Below are 16,591 nucleotides of genomic sequence, written 5' to 3'. Positions count from 1 at the left end.
CCACCCTTTTTGGTCTCATACTCATGTTCCCAGGCCTGGAAAATCATACTTTTTGCATTCAAGCATGTTAGATTTGGTGTTACTTTTCACTTCTTCTGACAACTAGCTGATGACCTAAGCCATGGAATTTTGTGATTCTATTATAATATATTCCTGTCTCTGATGGATAGTTAGGTTCTACAAAAAAAACCAAGCGTTGGGTTTGCCTGAGCAAGTCAAGTGTATTGCTGTATCACAAAAAAACATGCAGCAGTTTTGGTATCAAGCATACTGGGGATATAAAACATGGAAAACAAATGTCAGTCCAGCTGGACATAAAGAATTCATAAAACATTTATTAATATATTTGTTTTTATTTTGAGTCTTTGGCAAAGATTTTATCTAAAGTTTTTTCTGCTGCTAAAGTTCATCTTTCATTAGAAGGTTTCTGCTTATTCTTATGATTTCCTAGCTTGCATCTTGCTGCTTTGCCTAAGGAACAACTGCTTACTTATTTGATAACTCACTGCATTTAAACACTCCTTCACGAAGAAAAAGAAAAAAATGGAAAAGAGGACAATGTTCGACTGGAGATCAGATGAATCTCCTGCAACACCTTTGAGTGGTGCAAGGCAGAGTGCAATACATGCTGATATGTGAAAAAGGGCAAGATGTATGTGTGTATTTAAAAACAAACAAAATATACAAAACCAAACACAACCCCACAACCATTTGGGCATCTGAAAGTGCATGTGTGTGTGGCTGGCTGACTGTGTTCTCCCTAAACTCCATGTTTGAAAATAATTGCAGTTCTAAAATTTTTTTTTTTAGGCCTGAAGTGAACTTGAAGAAATATACAGGTTGCCTCAAAGAGATTGAAATTTCAAGGACGCCTTATAATATATTGAGTAGTCCTGATTTTGTTGGTCTAACCAAAGGATGCACACTAGAGGTTAGTCTGAGTTTCCTGTATTTCAGTCTCAATGGGTGTAAGCTGGTTTTCGTTTTTATGATCTAACACATTACGTGTATATTCAGACACATATAGGGGTTTAACATGAGAATCAGGATGGTTAGGTTTAAGGAAAAGAAAGATGAATTAGTTTAATCAGCAAGTAAATCAGTTTTCCAGATCCCTACTTCTTGCACAGTGTCCCTTAACAGTTGTGGGGTTTTTAATCCCTAAAGGATGAGATTTTCTGAAATGCTTACCAGTGATTTAGTTTTGTTTAGCTGACTTAAATGGGAATGAGGACAGAATTAGGCACTGACAATATTGCAAAAACCTTAAAAATTTTTAATGCACATTAAATTCAAAGATTTTATTTATGTGGGTTTTTTTACCTGCTATTATAAAATCATTCACTACAGAAAACTTAAGATACTTTGCCAGTCACATTATACCCGGGGACAACTGAAGCAGTGTCACCTTCAGGATAGGAACTGTAGAACGTTTATGGTCACAAGCTGCCACTGAGCCAGAAAGTACATTTCTTACTGATGACTAAGAATGTAAAGAATTGCTTTTGTTATTTTATCTTCAAATGCAGCTCCATACTGTATATTTTCAAATTTTCCCACTTCTAATCAAGAGGTTTTCAATGGATATAAAATTCAAGGAATCTGACCCACCCTAAGTTTGGGAGAGAATATAGCAATTTTATATGGAAAAAGAAGTCTTCAAACATAAAAAATATATTTCCAGTAATGTGTCTACACACAAATAGTTTGTTTCTTCCATGGAAATGTATGCTACTTAAGATGTTTTTTCAAGCAGATATAGGATCTAGAGTTCCATATCAGATACCACTACAGCAAATCCCAGTAGTTGTTGTTAACCTGATGCTTTCTGAACACATTTTTACAAAACACTGAAAATTGCCTTTGAATGGTGTCTGGAACTTGGCCAAGCCAAAATAAAGATGAGTACTCTCTTTTACTGTGTTTTTCACTTGTACCTCTGGCCTTCATCAGAGCAAAAGGAACACATCAGTAGGACATGCAGTTTATTATACTAAATGGATCTGTCATGAGATGGCCAATTTTAAATTTTCAGGTTTGTGATAAAGCTAAGCTGTAAACACTCAGATTTCTAAAATATAAGCTTACAAGGTTAGATTTGGCAAAATTTTTTTACCAGTAGTTCTTTTTTGTTTCATTTGTTATAGATGTTTTTCTGAATAGGAAAGCATAATTGTGCTCATTTTCTTTTGTTGCTATGAAACTGAGGAAGTACTTTGTTTTTTGTGTTATTTTGTAATTCTTGAGGTTTCAGAGTATGAAATCTAATTAAATTTACCATTTTGGGAGGGAATGAAATTAAATATTCTAATTGTACAAAATAGGATATATAGGGTAATTAAGAACAACATAACTAAAATATAAAATATAAATGCTAGGTATTTGCTCAGTTATTTAAGTGCCCTCAGGTTCAGGAAAGGAATTAGCAGGGCTCATTGAGAGAGCTTTAAACTAGATGTGAAGGGGGAAGGGGAGAAAACTGGGTCTGTTAGGGACAAACACAAGAAGAACGAACCGGGGCCCGAAGGCAGGTGGTCTAGGGAGGATTTAGCCCCACCAGTGTGCTCTGTTTGTTTCCTGAAATGTCTGTATACTAATGCACGCAGCATGGGGAATAAGCAAGAAGAGTTAGAGGTCAGTGTACGGGCTAAGGGTTATGATCTGGTAGCAATAACAGAGACATGGTGGGATAGGTCACATGACTGGAATGTGGCCATGGATGGTTATGTGCTTTTTCGGAAAGATAGGGCGGGGAAGAGAGGTGGTGGAGTTGCTCTTTATGTGAGAGAGCAACTAGAATGTGTTGAGTTTTGTGCAGGGGCTGATGAGGGGCAAGTTGAAAGTCTGTGGGTAAGAATTAAGGGGCAGGCTGGTGTGGGCGATACAGTTGTGGGGGTCTACTACAGACCTCCTGATCAAGGCGAGGAGGTTGATGAGGCCTTCTACAGGCAGCTGAAAGCAGCCTCGCAACTTCAGTCCCTAGTCCTCATGGGAGATTTTAACTACCCCGATATCTGCTGGTTGACTCACACAGCCAGCTTTTCACAGTCTAGGAGGTTCCTCCAGTGCATTGATGATAACTTCTTAATGCAAATGGTGGACAAGCTGACTAGAAGAGGAGCGCTGCTGGATCTTGTACTAACCAACAAGGAGGGCCTTGTTGAAGCAGTGGTGGTCAATGGCAGCCTTGGCTGCAGTGATCATGAGATGGTAGAGTTCAGGATCCTGTGTGGAAGGAACAGAATACCCAGTAGGACCAGAACCCTGGACTTCCACAGGGCAAACTTTGGCCTCCTCAATCAACTGTTAAGAGAAATGGGACAAGGTGTTAGAAGATAAAGGGGCTCAAGATAGCTGGTCAATATTCAAGAACCACTATTTGCAAGCACAGGATCAGAGCATCCCTATGGTTAGGAAATCTAGTAAGGGAGCTAGGAGACCAGCATGGTTAAAAAAGGAACTGCTGGGAAAACTTAAGTGGAAAAGGAAAATCTACAGATCATGGAAGGGGGGGCTGGTCACTTGGGAGGAATATAGGACTGTTGTCAGAGGATGTAGGGAGGCAATTAGGAAAGCTAAGGCCTCCTTGGAACTTAACCTTGCAAGTCGGGTTAAGGATAATAGAAAGGGCTTTTTCAAATACATAGCTAGCAAAACTAACACTAGAGGCAATATTGGCCCACTAAGGAATGAGCTGGGAGCCCTGGTGACAGAGGATATAAAGAAGGCAGAGGTGCTGAACGCCTTCTTTGCCTCTGTCTTTACTCCTGCAGGGTTTCTGCATGAGCCCCAGATTCATTTAACCCCAGAAGTAGTCAAGATAAATGAGGAGTTTGATATAGTAGATGAGGATTGGGTTAGGGATCAGCTGAGTAATCTGGACATCCATAAGTCGATGGGTCCAGATGGAATGCATCCAAGGGTGCTGAGGGAGCTGGCGGAGGTCATTGCTAGGCCACTCTCCATCATCTTCAATAAGTCATGGGTAACAGGAGAGGTGCCTGAGGACTGGAGGATAGCAAATGTCACTCCAGTCTACAAGAAGGGCAAGAAGGAGGACCCGGGTAACTATAGACCGGTCAGCCTCACCTCCATCCCTGGAAAGGTGATGGAACAACTTGTTCTTGTCACTATCTCCAGGCATATCAAGGACATGGGGGTCATCAAGAGCAGTCAGCATGGTTTTATCAAGGGTAAATCATGTTTGACTAACCTCATAGCCTTCTATGAGGAAATTACTAGGTGGATAGATGATGGAAGAGCGGTAGATGTGGTTTATCTTGATTTCAGTAAAGCATTTGACACCGTCTCTCACAGCATCCTTGTAGATAAGTTGATCAAGTATGGGTTTGGTGATCAGGTAGTGAGGTGGATCAGGAACTGGTTGAAAGGAAGGAGTCAGAGAGTTGTAGTCCATTGGGCAGAATCTGGTTGGAGGGGCGTGACTAGTGGAGTCCCTCAGGGGTCGGTACTGGGACCGGTGTTGTTCAATATATTCATCAACGACTTGGATGAGGGTATAGAATGTACCCTCAGCAAGTTTGCTGATGACACTAAGCTGGGAGGAGTGGCTGACACACCAGAAGGCTGTGCTGCCATTCAGAGAGACTTAGACAGGCTGGAGAGTTGGGCAGGGAGAAACATGATGAAATTCAACAAGGGGAAGTGTAGAGTTTTGCATTTGGGGAAGAACAACACGATGTCCCAGTATAGGTTGGGGGCTGACCTGCTGGAGAGCAGTGTAGGTGAAAGAGACCTGGGGGTCCTGATAGACAAGAAGATGACCATGAGCCAGCAATGTGCCCTTGTGGCCAAGAAGGCCAATGGCATCCTGGGGTGCATTAGAAAGGGTGTGGTTAGTAGGTCAAGAGAGGTTCTCCTCCCCCTCTATTCTGCATTGGTGAGGCCACACCTGGAGTATTGTGTCCAGTTCTGGGCCCCTCAGTTCAAGAAGGACAGGGAAGCGCTTGAAAGAGTCCAGCGCAGAGCTACTAAGATGATTAAGGGAGTGGAGCATCTCCCTTATGAGGAAAGGCTGAGGGAGCTGGGTCTCTTTAGTTTGGAGAAAAGGAGACTGAGGGGTGACCTCATCAATGTTTTCAAATATGTAAGGGGTGAGTGTCAGGGAGATGGAGTTAGGCTTTTCTCAGTGGTGACCAGTGATAGGACAAGGGGTAATGGGTGTAAATTGGAGCATAGGAGGTTCAAGTTGAATATCAGAAAAAATTTTTTTACTGTAAGGGTGACAGAGCCCTGGAACAGGCTGCCCAGGGGGGTTGTGGAGTCTCCTTCACTGGAGACATTCAAAACCCGCCTGGACACTTTCCTATGTGATGTACTCTAGGGGGCCCTGCTCTGGCAGGGGGGGTTGGACTAGATGATCTTTCGAGGTCCCTTCCAACCCCTAGGATTCTATGATTCTATGATTCTATGATCAGCAATTTTATCTGGCATAGTTTATTATTTCTAGATCTGAAAACAGTTCTACTGTACTGAAAAAAAATTGTGAGTGACTTTAGAAGTCACTGTTTCTATAGACTGGTCTTCCTCAGCTGGGAAAATACAGGAATTGGAAGCATTTACAGAAAATCTTCAAGAGTATTCACTGATTTACTATGTGAGGACATGCTCTACTCTTTAAATTGTGTTAATGGACCAGTGTCCAAAGAGTTGGGCTATGTGTGATTGCTTCATTTATGAGCCTGAATCACCAAGAAAGCAGTGGGTGCTTAGTGAAACAATAATGACTAAGCAATAATGACTGATTAATGGAAAATATTTTCTGGGCATTTTTGATATTTAATAGAGTCTTTTATGGTAATATTGCCTGTTGTTTTCTAGTGTATTGATTTAAAAGCAAAATCTCACTGTATTAACTCAATGGAAAACACCCATATAAAAACCACCTTTGAGTGGTTATTTTTAGTACAAGATGATATACCAAAATAAGATGGGAACCTTGTTTTCATGTAAGAGAGGATACCAGAAATACTCTAATGATGCCAGATGTAAACAGATAAATTAGTGTTTGCACAACACCTTGAGAAGTAAATTGCTGAAATAAATAGTGTTTATTACTACTTTCCATCTTTTCACACTAGTAATATTTACATAGTTTATTATTTCACTAAGAAATTTTTCTGCATGTTAATACTCTTGCTTTTAATCCATTTTTAATGAACTTTTCTTTCCTCTTCTTCCTACAGAACATTTACACAGTCAGCTTCCCCAAGCCAGGTTTTGTGGAACTGCAGCCTGTCTCCTTTGACATAGGCACAGAAATCAACCTCTCCTTCAGCACCAAGAATGAGTCTGGGATCATCTTGTTTGGCACAAGTGGCACAGTTGTTCCCCCCAGGAGACGGCGCCGAAACTCTGGGGGGAAAGCTGCTCCTCAGAGGAGAAAGCGCAGACAGACAGGACAGGTAGGAGGAACCGAGCAAAATCTGGCTGAACTTTGTCCACTTGGTTTGTTTCAAGACACTGTCAGATGTTTATAGTTGAGTTAAAATTTAGTGCTTGGAAAACAATTATTTCTAATGGTATCTTTTATCTGATGGAGAATCTGATAGAGGCTCTCTTAGATTTACAGTAAGGCAACCATATCCTGTTCTTCACTAGCTGTGAGGACTACTTACGCACTATTAAGCATCTCACTTTGCTGTTCAGGTAGACATAAATGAGGTTCAATCATTATTTTTCCCTGAGAACAAACGAACCAAAAAAAAAAGCATAAGTATACTTATGCTATTCAGGGCTTGATGCCTTTAAGACAAGTCTTGTAACAGCAAAAATCAGAGTTGTAGGTTAGAAGTATATACACTACTTATACAAGTAGTGCAAGACAAGCTCCTCATTTGGGATCACTGCTGCAGGATATAACACTTAAAGACTGCTCCAACATCTCCTTCTCTTCCATAAATTACATATCTGCAGTATAAATCATTACTGAGAAAGAAGAATAGACTTAGTCTGTCCAGAGGAAGTACCTACATAGTCCAAGTGACTAACTGGTAAAAGTGTGGTCAAATCTTCATTAATTAAAAATCTCACAGACAGAAAAACTACATCAGAGATAAACAGAGTGTTTTGGTGCCTTCTTTGTTCAGGACTTCTGGGAAGTGATATTTCATTATTCTCCTTCCTGCCTGTTCTGGAAAAGACTTCTCAGTGACCTGGAGGAACACACTCCAGGGAAAACATATTGTAATGGCTCTCTGACATGACACTAACTTCAGGATAGGGAATCTTTTATCACTACCCAGCTCTTCAGGTCACAGAAGTGAGTATGGCACTCATTGCTATAGTAACTGGAGGTTAGTGAAATCCACTACAGTGTGATATTGGTTGCTAGAGTAACTACTAGCATGATTTGCCAGCCCTCCAAATGCAGAACTCACGCTGAGATCAATGCTATTCAGGGCTTGATGCCTTTAAGGCAAGTCTTGTAACAGCAAAAATCAGAGTTGTAGGTTAGAAGTCTCCATCCTTAGATGCAAATAGGTATGCAGAGAGTCAAATCTTTTGATGAGGCGTTGTGACATGACCTCATTTTACCCATTCCTCATTATAAAAATACAAGAGAGTCTGAGTACAGCAGCAGCAGAACTGAAACTACACTATCTTTACCATAGTGAGCAAATTAAAAACCTCTGTAAGAAAACAAAATGTACACACTAATGTAAAACTAAGTGAAATAATTTATTACCAGTTGTAACTTACCTTCTCAAAAATTATATACATTGCAGGCCTACTATACAGTGTTCCTGAACAGAGGTCTACTAGAAGTGCACATCTCCAGTGGGATACGGGATCCCCATAGAATCACCATCAGACCAGAGGCTGGAGAGTTTCATGATGGCAGACCACACTCCATCCGGATAGAAAGAGCTAAAGGGTAATGGATACCAAAAAGTGCTACAAACCACACAGGACAGCTAATTTTAAAAACAAAACAAAACAAGCTATGTACCAATGTCATTAGCAGATGCAAAAATTTCATGCAATTCTTTCTTTATCCAAGTTTTTAGGAGTTAGTTTTAGACAGTGCTGCTTATTCTGCAGAGCTAGGTTTACATGCTTTTGTAGGCTCTCAGTCTCCACAGACCTGCATTTGTCTGAACTGGCATCTTTAACCTTCTAGGACTTGGCAAATATATTTTATTGATTGAATCTGTGGATGAGAAATATTGCTGTGGTGCAGTAAATAACTTTTTCAAGAAATGTGGACAAAGACCTTTTTCAAGGTATATGCACAGCAACAGTACAACAGCCTGTAGCCTTTTTGAGGTGCCATGCCCTCATGTATATGCATGAGGTTTTGTTAGTGCCCTGCTAAATATGGTAAAAAAAGGAAGACACATAGTTCCAGCTAAATGGCAGTCATTGCTGGAAAGCCATTGCAGACATTCTCAGACCATGCTGTTTTAAACAAAATTTCACTTAGATTCCTTTGCCTTTTCTCAAACATTGTGAAAAATGCTAATTACACTTCACTATTCAGAAATTGATTAGAAACAGCACCACTGTAGTGTGTAGGACTCAGACAGTCAGTATTATTCATGCCCTGGAATAGCTGTTGTTCCAAGTAGGATTTGTTGTGAACAATTGGACACACAAATCTGTACATACTGTACAGAAATTCAGTAGATTAGTGGATTGTGTGTAATGCTGTTGTTTTGCTGACTGAAGATGGTAATGAAACTTGGACACCAGAGTGAAAAGAGTACATGTGTTTTACTGGTGATAATTGAATAATACAACCAAATAAGAAAAATACAGAACAAAGTACCTACAGCAGATAGATAGAAAATATGCAGGGTAATCAAATCATTACTACATAAAAGAAAGGACAGTGATTAAGAGAGTTACATGACCACTTGCATACGTTACCATCATCCAAATCCACAGTCATTGTGGAGCCCCAAGCATTTGGGGAACCCTTCCCGGCAAATGGGAAAATCCTATATGGTGCATCCACCCGGAGGTGAGGCATCCAAAGTTGCTGCAAGAGAGTTCACACTTATATATTAAAAAAACCCCAGCAAGTCAGCGTGACTTTGCATATTACACTATGAAGAAACATGTGGTTCATCTCCTGACCAACTATGACCAGGACTGTGCCAGAGTCCAGGGTGTGGTTGGCAGGGTTTCTTTAACATTCTCTCTTTCCAAGCATCAAGTCGATTATTTTTAACAAATGGTGGTTTTAATGATTAGTACAAGGATGCAATGTCTATTATTTTTTATATACAACGACACAATCTCAATAATTTTTGCTATTTCCATACAAGGCGACTCTGACCTGGGCCCATTGTCCAAGCCTTAGCACTACAGCTGTTTTAATTTGTTTAAAAAAAAAGAAAAAATCAGAAGATGTGACATTCAGCATGGTGGAAATTCTAGATATTGTCCCAAAATATACATCATCTAGTACCTGCTTCCTCCAACCCTTTAAAAAATCAATCCCTTTCTTACTCTACAGCTTTCTAGACTAGATCAATTCATCCTAAATCATGAGAAAACTGGAAAATTTGCATATTACTAATTCAGGTGATTAAGTCCCTATTCAGTTCTGTCTAGGACTTGTGTAAATAACAATGCCAAGCATTTTACATATGAAAACTAGCCTCTTATCAATAAACACTTTCAATATTCAGTTGCTAGCAATTGTAGTAATTGTTAAAAAGAATACTGAGGTTCAATGAAGTTGAAAGTGAAGTTATTTAACACAAACTGATTCTGGTATGTAGTAAGGATGTTCAGTAATTCTGGAAAATCAAACTACTTACTTACAGATACTCAACTAACTGTAGTTAAAGATATCTTAAAAGTCAGGTCCTCATGTTTAGCATGACTGTAACATATTTGAAATAAAAACTGCACTTCATCAATCATATCAGAGTTTACCAGAGACATATATATATATCTTTTTTCTGGTCCTGATTCTCTCCTAGGTAAGTTCAATTAAGTATATTTTCACCTCTTTGCTCCTTTTTTTCCTTTCCGTGCCTTGGCAATCCAGTTGTGCTGTGCTTGAGAAGCTTCTACCCTTCCTCTTTTCAGTCAGTGTCTTCCATAGGAATGCTTTGTCTTTAACTTTTAGCGTGTGCACTACCCATGAGAATGAATTACAGCATTTGAATCAGTGAGCTGCCTCTGTCCTCTCGTATCCCACACCTGAATGATCAGAACTTCTCTCTTCTGTCTCCCCTACAAAAAAAGCTACCAGATCTTTTAAAAAATATACAGTCTGTGTCTCTGATTGATTCTGCAATCAGAGCAGTGTTTGTCTCCCAGCAAGAGGATAATAATTTGTACAAACCAGGAAATAGGGAGCCCAAATACAATGTGACCCCATACAGTTCCCATCCTGCTGAGCACTAGATGATGATACTTCTATTGCAGTACAGCAGTCTGGGCTTTTACCAGGTCAGTGTTGTCACACTACAAACTGCTTCTTCCTATTTAACCAGGAACTGGTGTCATTGTCTCTCTGCAGCACAGCCTTGTCAAGCTCTGTCAGAGAACTACCAAGGAAGCTTAGCTGTAGCTGTAAACCTTCTAGTGGTTAATATGCACTTAAAGTGAGACTCTAATTACATTATTTGGGTTGCTCAGTGCTATAGCTATTGTGGGAATACGTGGGGTTGGAAAGTGGTGATTTCAATACAAGCAATAACCAGAGTAAAATATGTATTTCTTTGCTTTCAAATCTTTTTCACAGGATGTTCACTGTTCAGGTAGATGAAGACAAAGGCCAGACTCAGAGATTGCCAACAGACCAGCCCATCTCTGTTAGGAAGCTATTTGTGGGGGGAACTTCTGCTCAGTTTCAGACTGCACCTCTCAGAAACATTCCACCATTTGAGGGCTGTATTTGGAATCTTGTTATTAATGCCACGTAAGTCTCACTGAGAACAACAAATTTCCAGTTAATGGAGCATGGTTAACTACGTAGGCTGTTAAAGGATACTTCATTGTTGCAAGAAATCATGCAAACAGCAAGACCTAGAATATGGTCTGTTTTCATAATGTGCCCTTTTTTTTTTCTGCAGCATGTGCTTCATATGCTATGCAATAATTAACTGTTTTACGGACAAGATAGCACTTATTTATACATAGAATCAGAGAAATTCAACAGTAACAAGACTTTCTTTAGTCATAGTTATTTATGGTAAACTATAACACTATCTTCAGTAGGGTTGATTTCCAACAGTATACAAATCCTGAGAACTACCGTGGGAATTAATTTGTTTTGTGGAAAGCACATGCTGCAGTAATCTGGAAGGAGCATTAAGGTAAAAGAAAGGGAATGGTGAATAAAGTAAAACCTCTATAGAAAGTTTCCACCTAATCTTTCTTTCACACAACTGAAATAACTAAATTAGGATCTCATCACCTCACGTTTTGTCAGTGTATATCATAGAGAGAAGGAGTTCTCCTCAATTTGGTTCAGCCTACCTAGGCAGGTAAAATTTTCCAAAGACGATGCTTGTCTCTCTCCAGGGACTATAGGAGTGAAATCTAGATTAGATGTGTGGCTATCACATCTGATTTAAGTATCCCACTTGTGTACCTAAAATAGATGGGATGAACACTGGTTCTTGTGTCCTGTGAAGTGGAATTACACTGCAGTATATAGCCAGTCTTTTTAAGTGTGTGGTAAAAAGGCAGAGAAACTAATAACAGACATTGGTTTTTTTGTGTGTCTTGTTAGACCCATGGACTTTGCTCAACCTGTGTCCTTCGAAAATGCAGATATTGGGAGATGTCCCTCTCTAGAACCAGAGGTTAGGCCATCTGAGGATGAAGATAAACCAATCCCTTCAACAGTCCTCGTCCAACCTGAACTAGACACTAATGGGGAGAAAGAAAGGCCAAGAATTCCTCCAGCTTCTCCACCACCATCTCTACCTTCAGCACTTGTAAGTATAGCTCACTTCACTCAGCTAAAGTTTAAAAAGTCTCTTCCAAAGCAAAACTGAAAAGCTAGCCATCAAGAGTAATTAAGTAGTTTGCCACAAACATAGTAGCAGTTCATCATGGTATTGTAAATGGAACACCTTGTTGCAGGTCAGTGAAACCTGTGTATAATGGAAATCTGGTTGATGTCATTTGTTTGGATTATCACAACAGTAAATTAAAAAAAATATAGCAGCAGAATTCCCTCTGGCTTTCTTGCTTATCCCTAAATCCTTGCATTTCAGGATGCAAGCAGAGCAGTATCTGATCAGGGTTGGAAATTAAATTTTCCTGTGGTAAATCCCTGTCATTATGCCACATCAGTGACAGGATGAAGAAACAGGTAGACTAGATGTCTCTTTTTTCTGGCAACTCCTCCACTGCTATTTTATACCTTTAGTCAGGAGTATTAAGAACTTAGGAACTGAAGCCTCAGTCACTGCTAAACTGATCTCAGCTGTTGTTGCCAGAAATCTGAAATAGCTAGATAGCAGCAAGCAGTCTTACACAATGAAATTTATAATTCTTCTGTCACAAGTATAGCTGTTTTATAAGTTGATGCAACATTTTATTGTCCAGAAAATACAGACTGAGATATCTGAATATTAAACTGAATTATATAGAACCCACAGGCTTATGCAGAATAGGGTTCAGTACGGGTGAGGTTTCCAAACAGTGTGAAAAGACAGCACATTTCTGAGCCTATTTACACTACCATAATAAGACACTTTTGAGAAGTTAACAACCAGAATATTTAACTTCCCTTTTTAAATCAAATACAAAAGAATTCATAATTCGACATTTTTTCCCAGATAGGTTTCATAACATCTTTTAAACGTTTTGGGAGCAGTCCCATGCTGGGTCAGGTTTAATCTTAATTCCTGTTTCACATCTCTTCAGTGACACAATGTTACAGAACACTGAGTCTGTTTCTATTGGATTTTTCTGTGTGATCCAGAGATTAAGATTATCAATGAATTGCCTGAAATCAAAATAATAAAAAAAAGAAAGAAAAAGTTGAGATTTTCAGTGAGTCAGCTGGCTGCAGTTAAAGACAAAGGAACTTAGATTCATTGCTGCAGTCACTCCTTGTTACCTGACTTGTTTTCAGAATTCATATCTGTTTTTCCTTTGTAGGATTTCTGACATTTTCCTAAAAATAAAAATTAAAAAATTAAAGTACAAAAATTAAGCCAAAACCCCTAGCTTGTAAAGGTTAATTTTATATTTGAGATTCATGGCCACCTTCATTGGCCAGGCACATATGGCACAGCTTTATCTAGAAGGACCTGTCAGGAACTACTGAAGTCTCCATGGCACCCTCAGCCGTGGGTGTAACTGGGAATGGGCACCTGGGGCTAGGATAGGCAAACACCACCTTAGCTATTACCTGACCCCAAGCCCCAGACTTAAATATATCTATGCCTTTTAATACTCTAGGGCAGCATTTTTGATTCATTCCCACAAGGTGGAGTAGTTGTAACACGAGGGCTCAGATGCATCTTTTTGTTTGACATTTAAAGTACAGTGAGGCTACCATAGAAAGATAAGGCAAGAGGCAACAAGGTAAAAAGGGTTATCCAGTTTAATGCTCATTTTTGCGAAACAGTGTTGTCATATTATCCCTTGGTCAGCATTAGAAACAAAATGCAAAACCCAGAGAAGCTCATGAGAGAGCAAGTGCCCACTTTCTAAGACTATAAGCTCCAACTTCTAAGTAGAAAAACTGAGAAGAGTAAATCTAGTCATTAATACCAGAAACTATTCCCATTTTAGCTATGGGTGAGTTTTGTTTGTCATATACCTAGACCCATGATAATTTGAAAGAGGAGATCAAAATAAAAAAGACGCCATTACTCCACTTTCTCTTTTGGAGACATAATGAAACCATTTTCGTATTCTGAAGACTTGAAAGTAAGTTCATAGAATCATAGAATGTTAGGTTGGAAGGGACCACAATGATCATCTGGTCCAGCCCTTCTAGTATTATCGTTTATATGAGATGTCTCAGCACCCCATCGAGCTGAGACTTAAAACTTTCCAAAGAGGGGAAATCCACCACTTCCCCTGAGAGACCATTCTGATGTCTGACAGTCCTCATAGTGAAAAATTTTCCTCTTGTGTTAGTTCATCTAATTAAGTTCTTCGAGAGTATTTTTCTGGCAAATGTTACAACTAATTATAATTAGATACCACTTATACAGCAGATAATAATACAGAAACTCAGTGTACATGGACTGTGTATGTAAACTATACAGCAGAAATAAAAAATCTATTTCCACATAGTAGGCTTAAAAAAGGTATCTGTTCTACTTAAATCCTTTTAGGATCATTTTATCTCTGTCATCCATCTGCATGTAAAAGGGGAGGGCTGAGGAAGCTGGGATTGTTCAATCTGGAGAAGAGGAGGCTGAGAGGAGGCATTATTGCTCTGTTCAGCTACCTCAAAGGAGGTTGGAGTGAGGAGGGAAATAAGCAGCCTCTTCTCCTTAGTGGACTGTGACAGGACCAGGGGAAATGGATGCAAGCTACACCAGAGGGGGCTTAGGGTGGATGTTAGGAAACATTTTTTCTCTGAAAGGGTTGTCAGACATTGGAATAATCTGTCCAAGACAGTGGTGGACTCACCAACCCTGGAGGTATATAAACAGCATTTGGACCTGGTCCTTAGGGACATGGTTTAGTGGTGAGCTTAGTCTGTTGGCCAAAGGTTGGACTGGATGATCTTGAATGTCTCTTCCAACCAAAGACATTCTGTGTTTCTATTTATTCCCAAATGAAAACAACCTACTAAAGGCAAGGCAAGATCTAGAAGTAGAACAGTTGGGAGATACACTGGTCACCAGTCTGCTGCTGCTGCTTGCTACAGATGCCAAAATGTTTCTCAGCATTGGGTAACTGCTGCTTCTGCCTCATGTTATTCACTGCTTCTCAGGATTCGCTTGCCACTGAAATGAAGAGTGCCAGCATTACTTCTGCATTTGACCCCACGACGGTACCTTCCACTATTTTTCCATGCTTTACTTCACTGTTTTACTAACACTATTCTGTAAGCTGTGGGGACTGCTTCAGCTGTGCTCCTTTTCTCCTAATTATTTTCTTTGTAATTACTAATACATCATTGTCTGACAAGAATGTGTGACAGGCCACCAATGAAAATTAAGAACAAAAAGACAACTGGTGGGTTTGCTCCAACTACAAACATTATGATGTGTTTGGCACTCTTCACTACTCTTTGCCCTTCTTTACAGTCCTTCTGATGGGATGAAATAAAACTGCAGCATTTGCTGATTCTATTCTTCTAGTGTCTGAAGTGCTGTTGTTGTCATATTTCACTTTCTTCAAATTTTAAGAAGCCTAAATGCTATTGAAAACATTACATAAATATTAATATTGCTATTATAACTATCATCATTATCATGATTATCTTTTTTTTAAAACTTCTAGATAAACCTGTAAAGCTTAAAATAACTAGTAACTTTACACAGCATTATGGGAATATGATTTATTTTTTCTATTTGGTGATCACTGGAAGACTGCTATCACACATTCATACTGTTCTTTGGTCCTGTTGAATTTTCCCCTTTTTTTCCTTCCATTGCATATTGATATGTACATGTCATAATGCATGGTGTTCTATACTATCATATTCAAACCAGAACATTCATTGTGGGAAACTAATTTTTAGAAGTGCCTTGTACTGGTATGATGATTTTTGTGGCGTGAGAGGAAAAGCTACAACACTACTGAAAAACAGAAGGGGAAAGAAATTTGCAGCTGAAATCTCAGTGCCTGATGAATCACTCATGACATTTTCCAAATGTTTCACAGAAAGAGCTCTTTGTCAGCGAAGCACCACACCTTGTGCTTTGCAGGTCCCTGCTGCATCAAGGCTCAAATAAGAGACTGTCGACAGATGATTCAGAATGATACCAGCCACAATACTTAAAAACAGAGCTGGCAGCTATCAAAGTTTGTTTTTTTCCCAGTGGTATTGTCCTGATATTGTGTTGTGTTAGATCCTTTGAGTAGTTGCTTCACAATACTCTCACTGGGAGGCAAAAGCGAGACATGAGTAGTTGCTGATAATTACTATGGTCTTGCATTGCCCCAGGCACCCCTATACAAGAGCTTTAGGGCTAGTGTTCAAAAAGACCTGGTGAAATTAAAAAGAAAAATTATACTGGGCAGAAGATATTTTACCATCCATTGTTGCACCACTTAAAGATTAATGGAAATGGAACAGACGAGTTTTTTCTGTAACCCCCAGGTAACGTGATGCATCAGACAGCTCTGGGGGTTTAACAGTTGCTACTTCTATTCATCAGTTATCCAGCTTCCCTTATTACTTGGAGTGGCCTTTCCACAGCACCAGAAGAAACAACAGCACATTAAACAAAGAATATATAGAAGTAAAATGGAGGACTTGTTGAAAGTTGCAGGATCAGAAACTGCTTTTAACTTGCTATTTTTAAGGTGACTAGATTGCAGGTCGGCTCAAAGCATCCCTTTAAAACTTGTCTTGCTTCATTTCTGCAAGAGGACATTCTACTGTGTAAAACTCAGCTATGTGAGCTAAGAGGTCCTGGAAATCACTTAAGGCTCTTGTAAATGTCCATTGGTGGCA

At 39.5% G+C, this 16,591-nt stretch overlaps 1 protein-coding gene across 4 annotated transcripts in view; it reads left to right on the top strand.

Annotated features, from left to right (window-relative positions):
• The window catches only part of LAMA2 (laminin subunit alpha 2), a 347,870-nt gene that overhangs the window by 317,438 nt on the left and 13,841 nt on the right, over window positions 1–16,591 (top strand). For all 4 annotated transcript variants that reach the window (XM_071740967.1, XM_071740966.1, XM_071740969.1 and 1 more), the window contains 5 exons: window positions 811–931; window positions 6,207–6,425; window positions 7,749–7,897; window positions 10,727–10,903; window positions 11,720–11,927. In XM_071740967.1, coding sequence (XP_071597068.1) covers window positions 811–931; window positions 6,207–6,425; window positions 7,749–7,897; window positions 10,727–10,903; window positions 11,720–11,927 — 874 coding nt within the window. The remainder of the gene's footprint in view (window positions 1–810; window positions 932–6,206; window positions 6,426–7,748; window positions 7,898–10,726; window positions 10,904–11,719; window positions 11,928–16,591) is intronic.

The sequence above is a fragment of the Heliangelus exortis genome, chromosome 3 (assembly GCF_036169615.1).
Source record: "Heliangelus exortis chromosome 3, bHelExo1.hap1, whole genome shotgun sequence".
Taxonomy (NCBI): domain Eukaryota; kingdom Metazoa; phylum Chordata; class Aves; order Apodiformes; family Trochilidae; genus Heliangelus; species Heliangelus exortis.
Note: the sequence above shows the minus strand (reverse complement) of the source record. Positions and strands in the feature narration are given on the sequence as shown.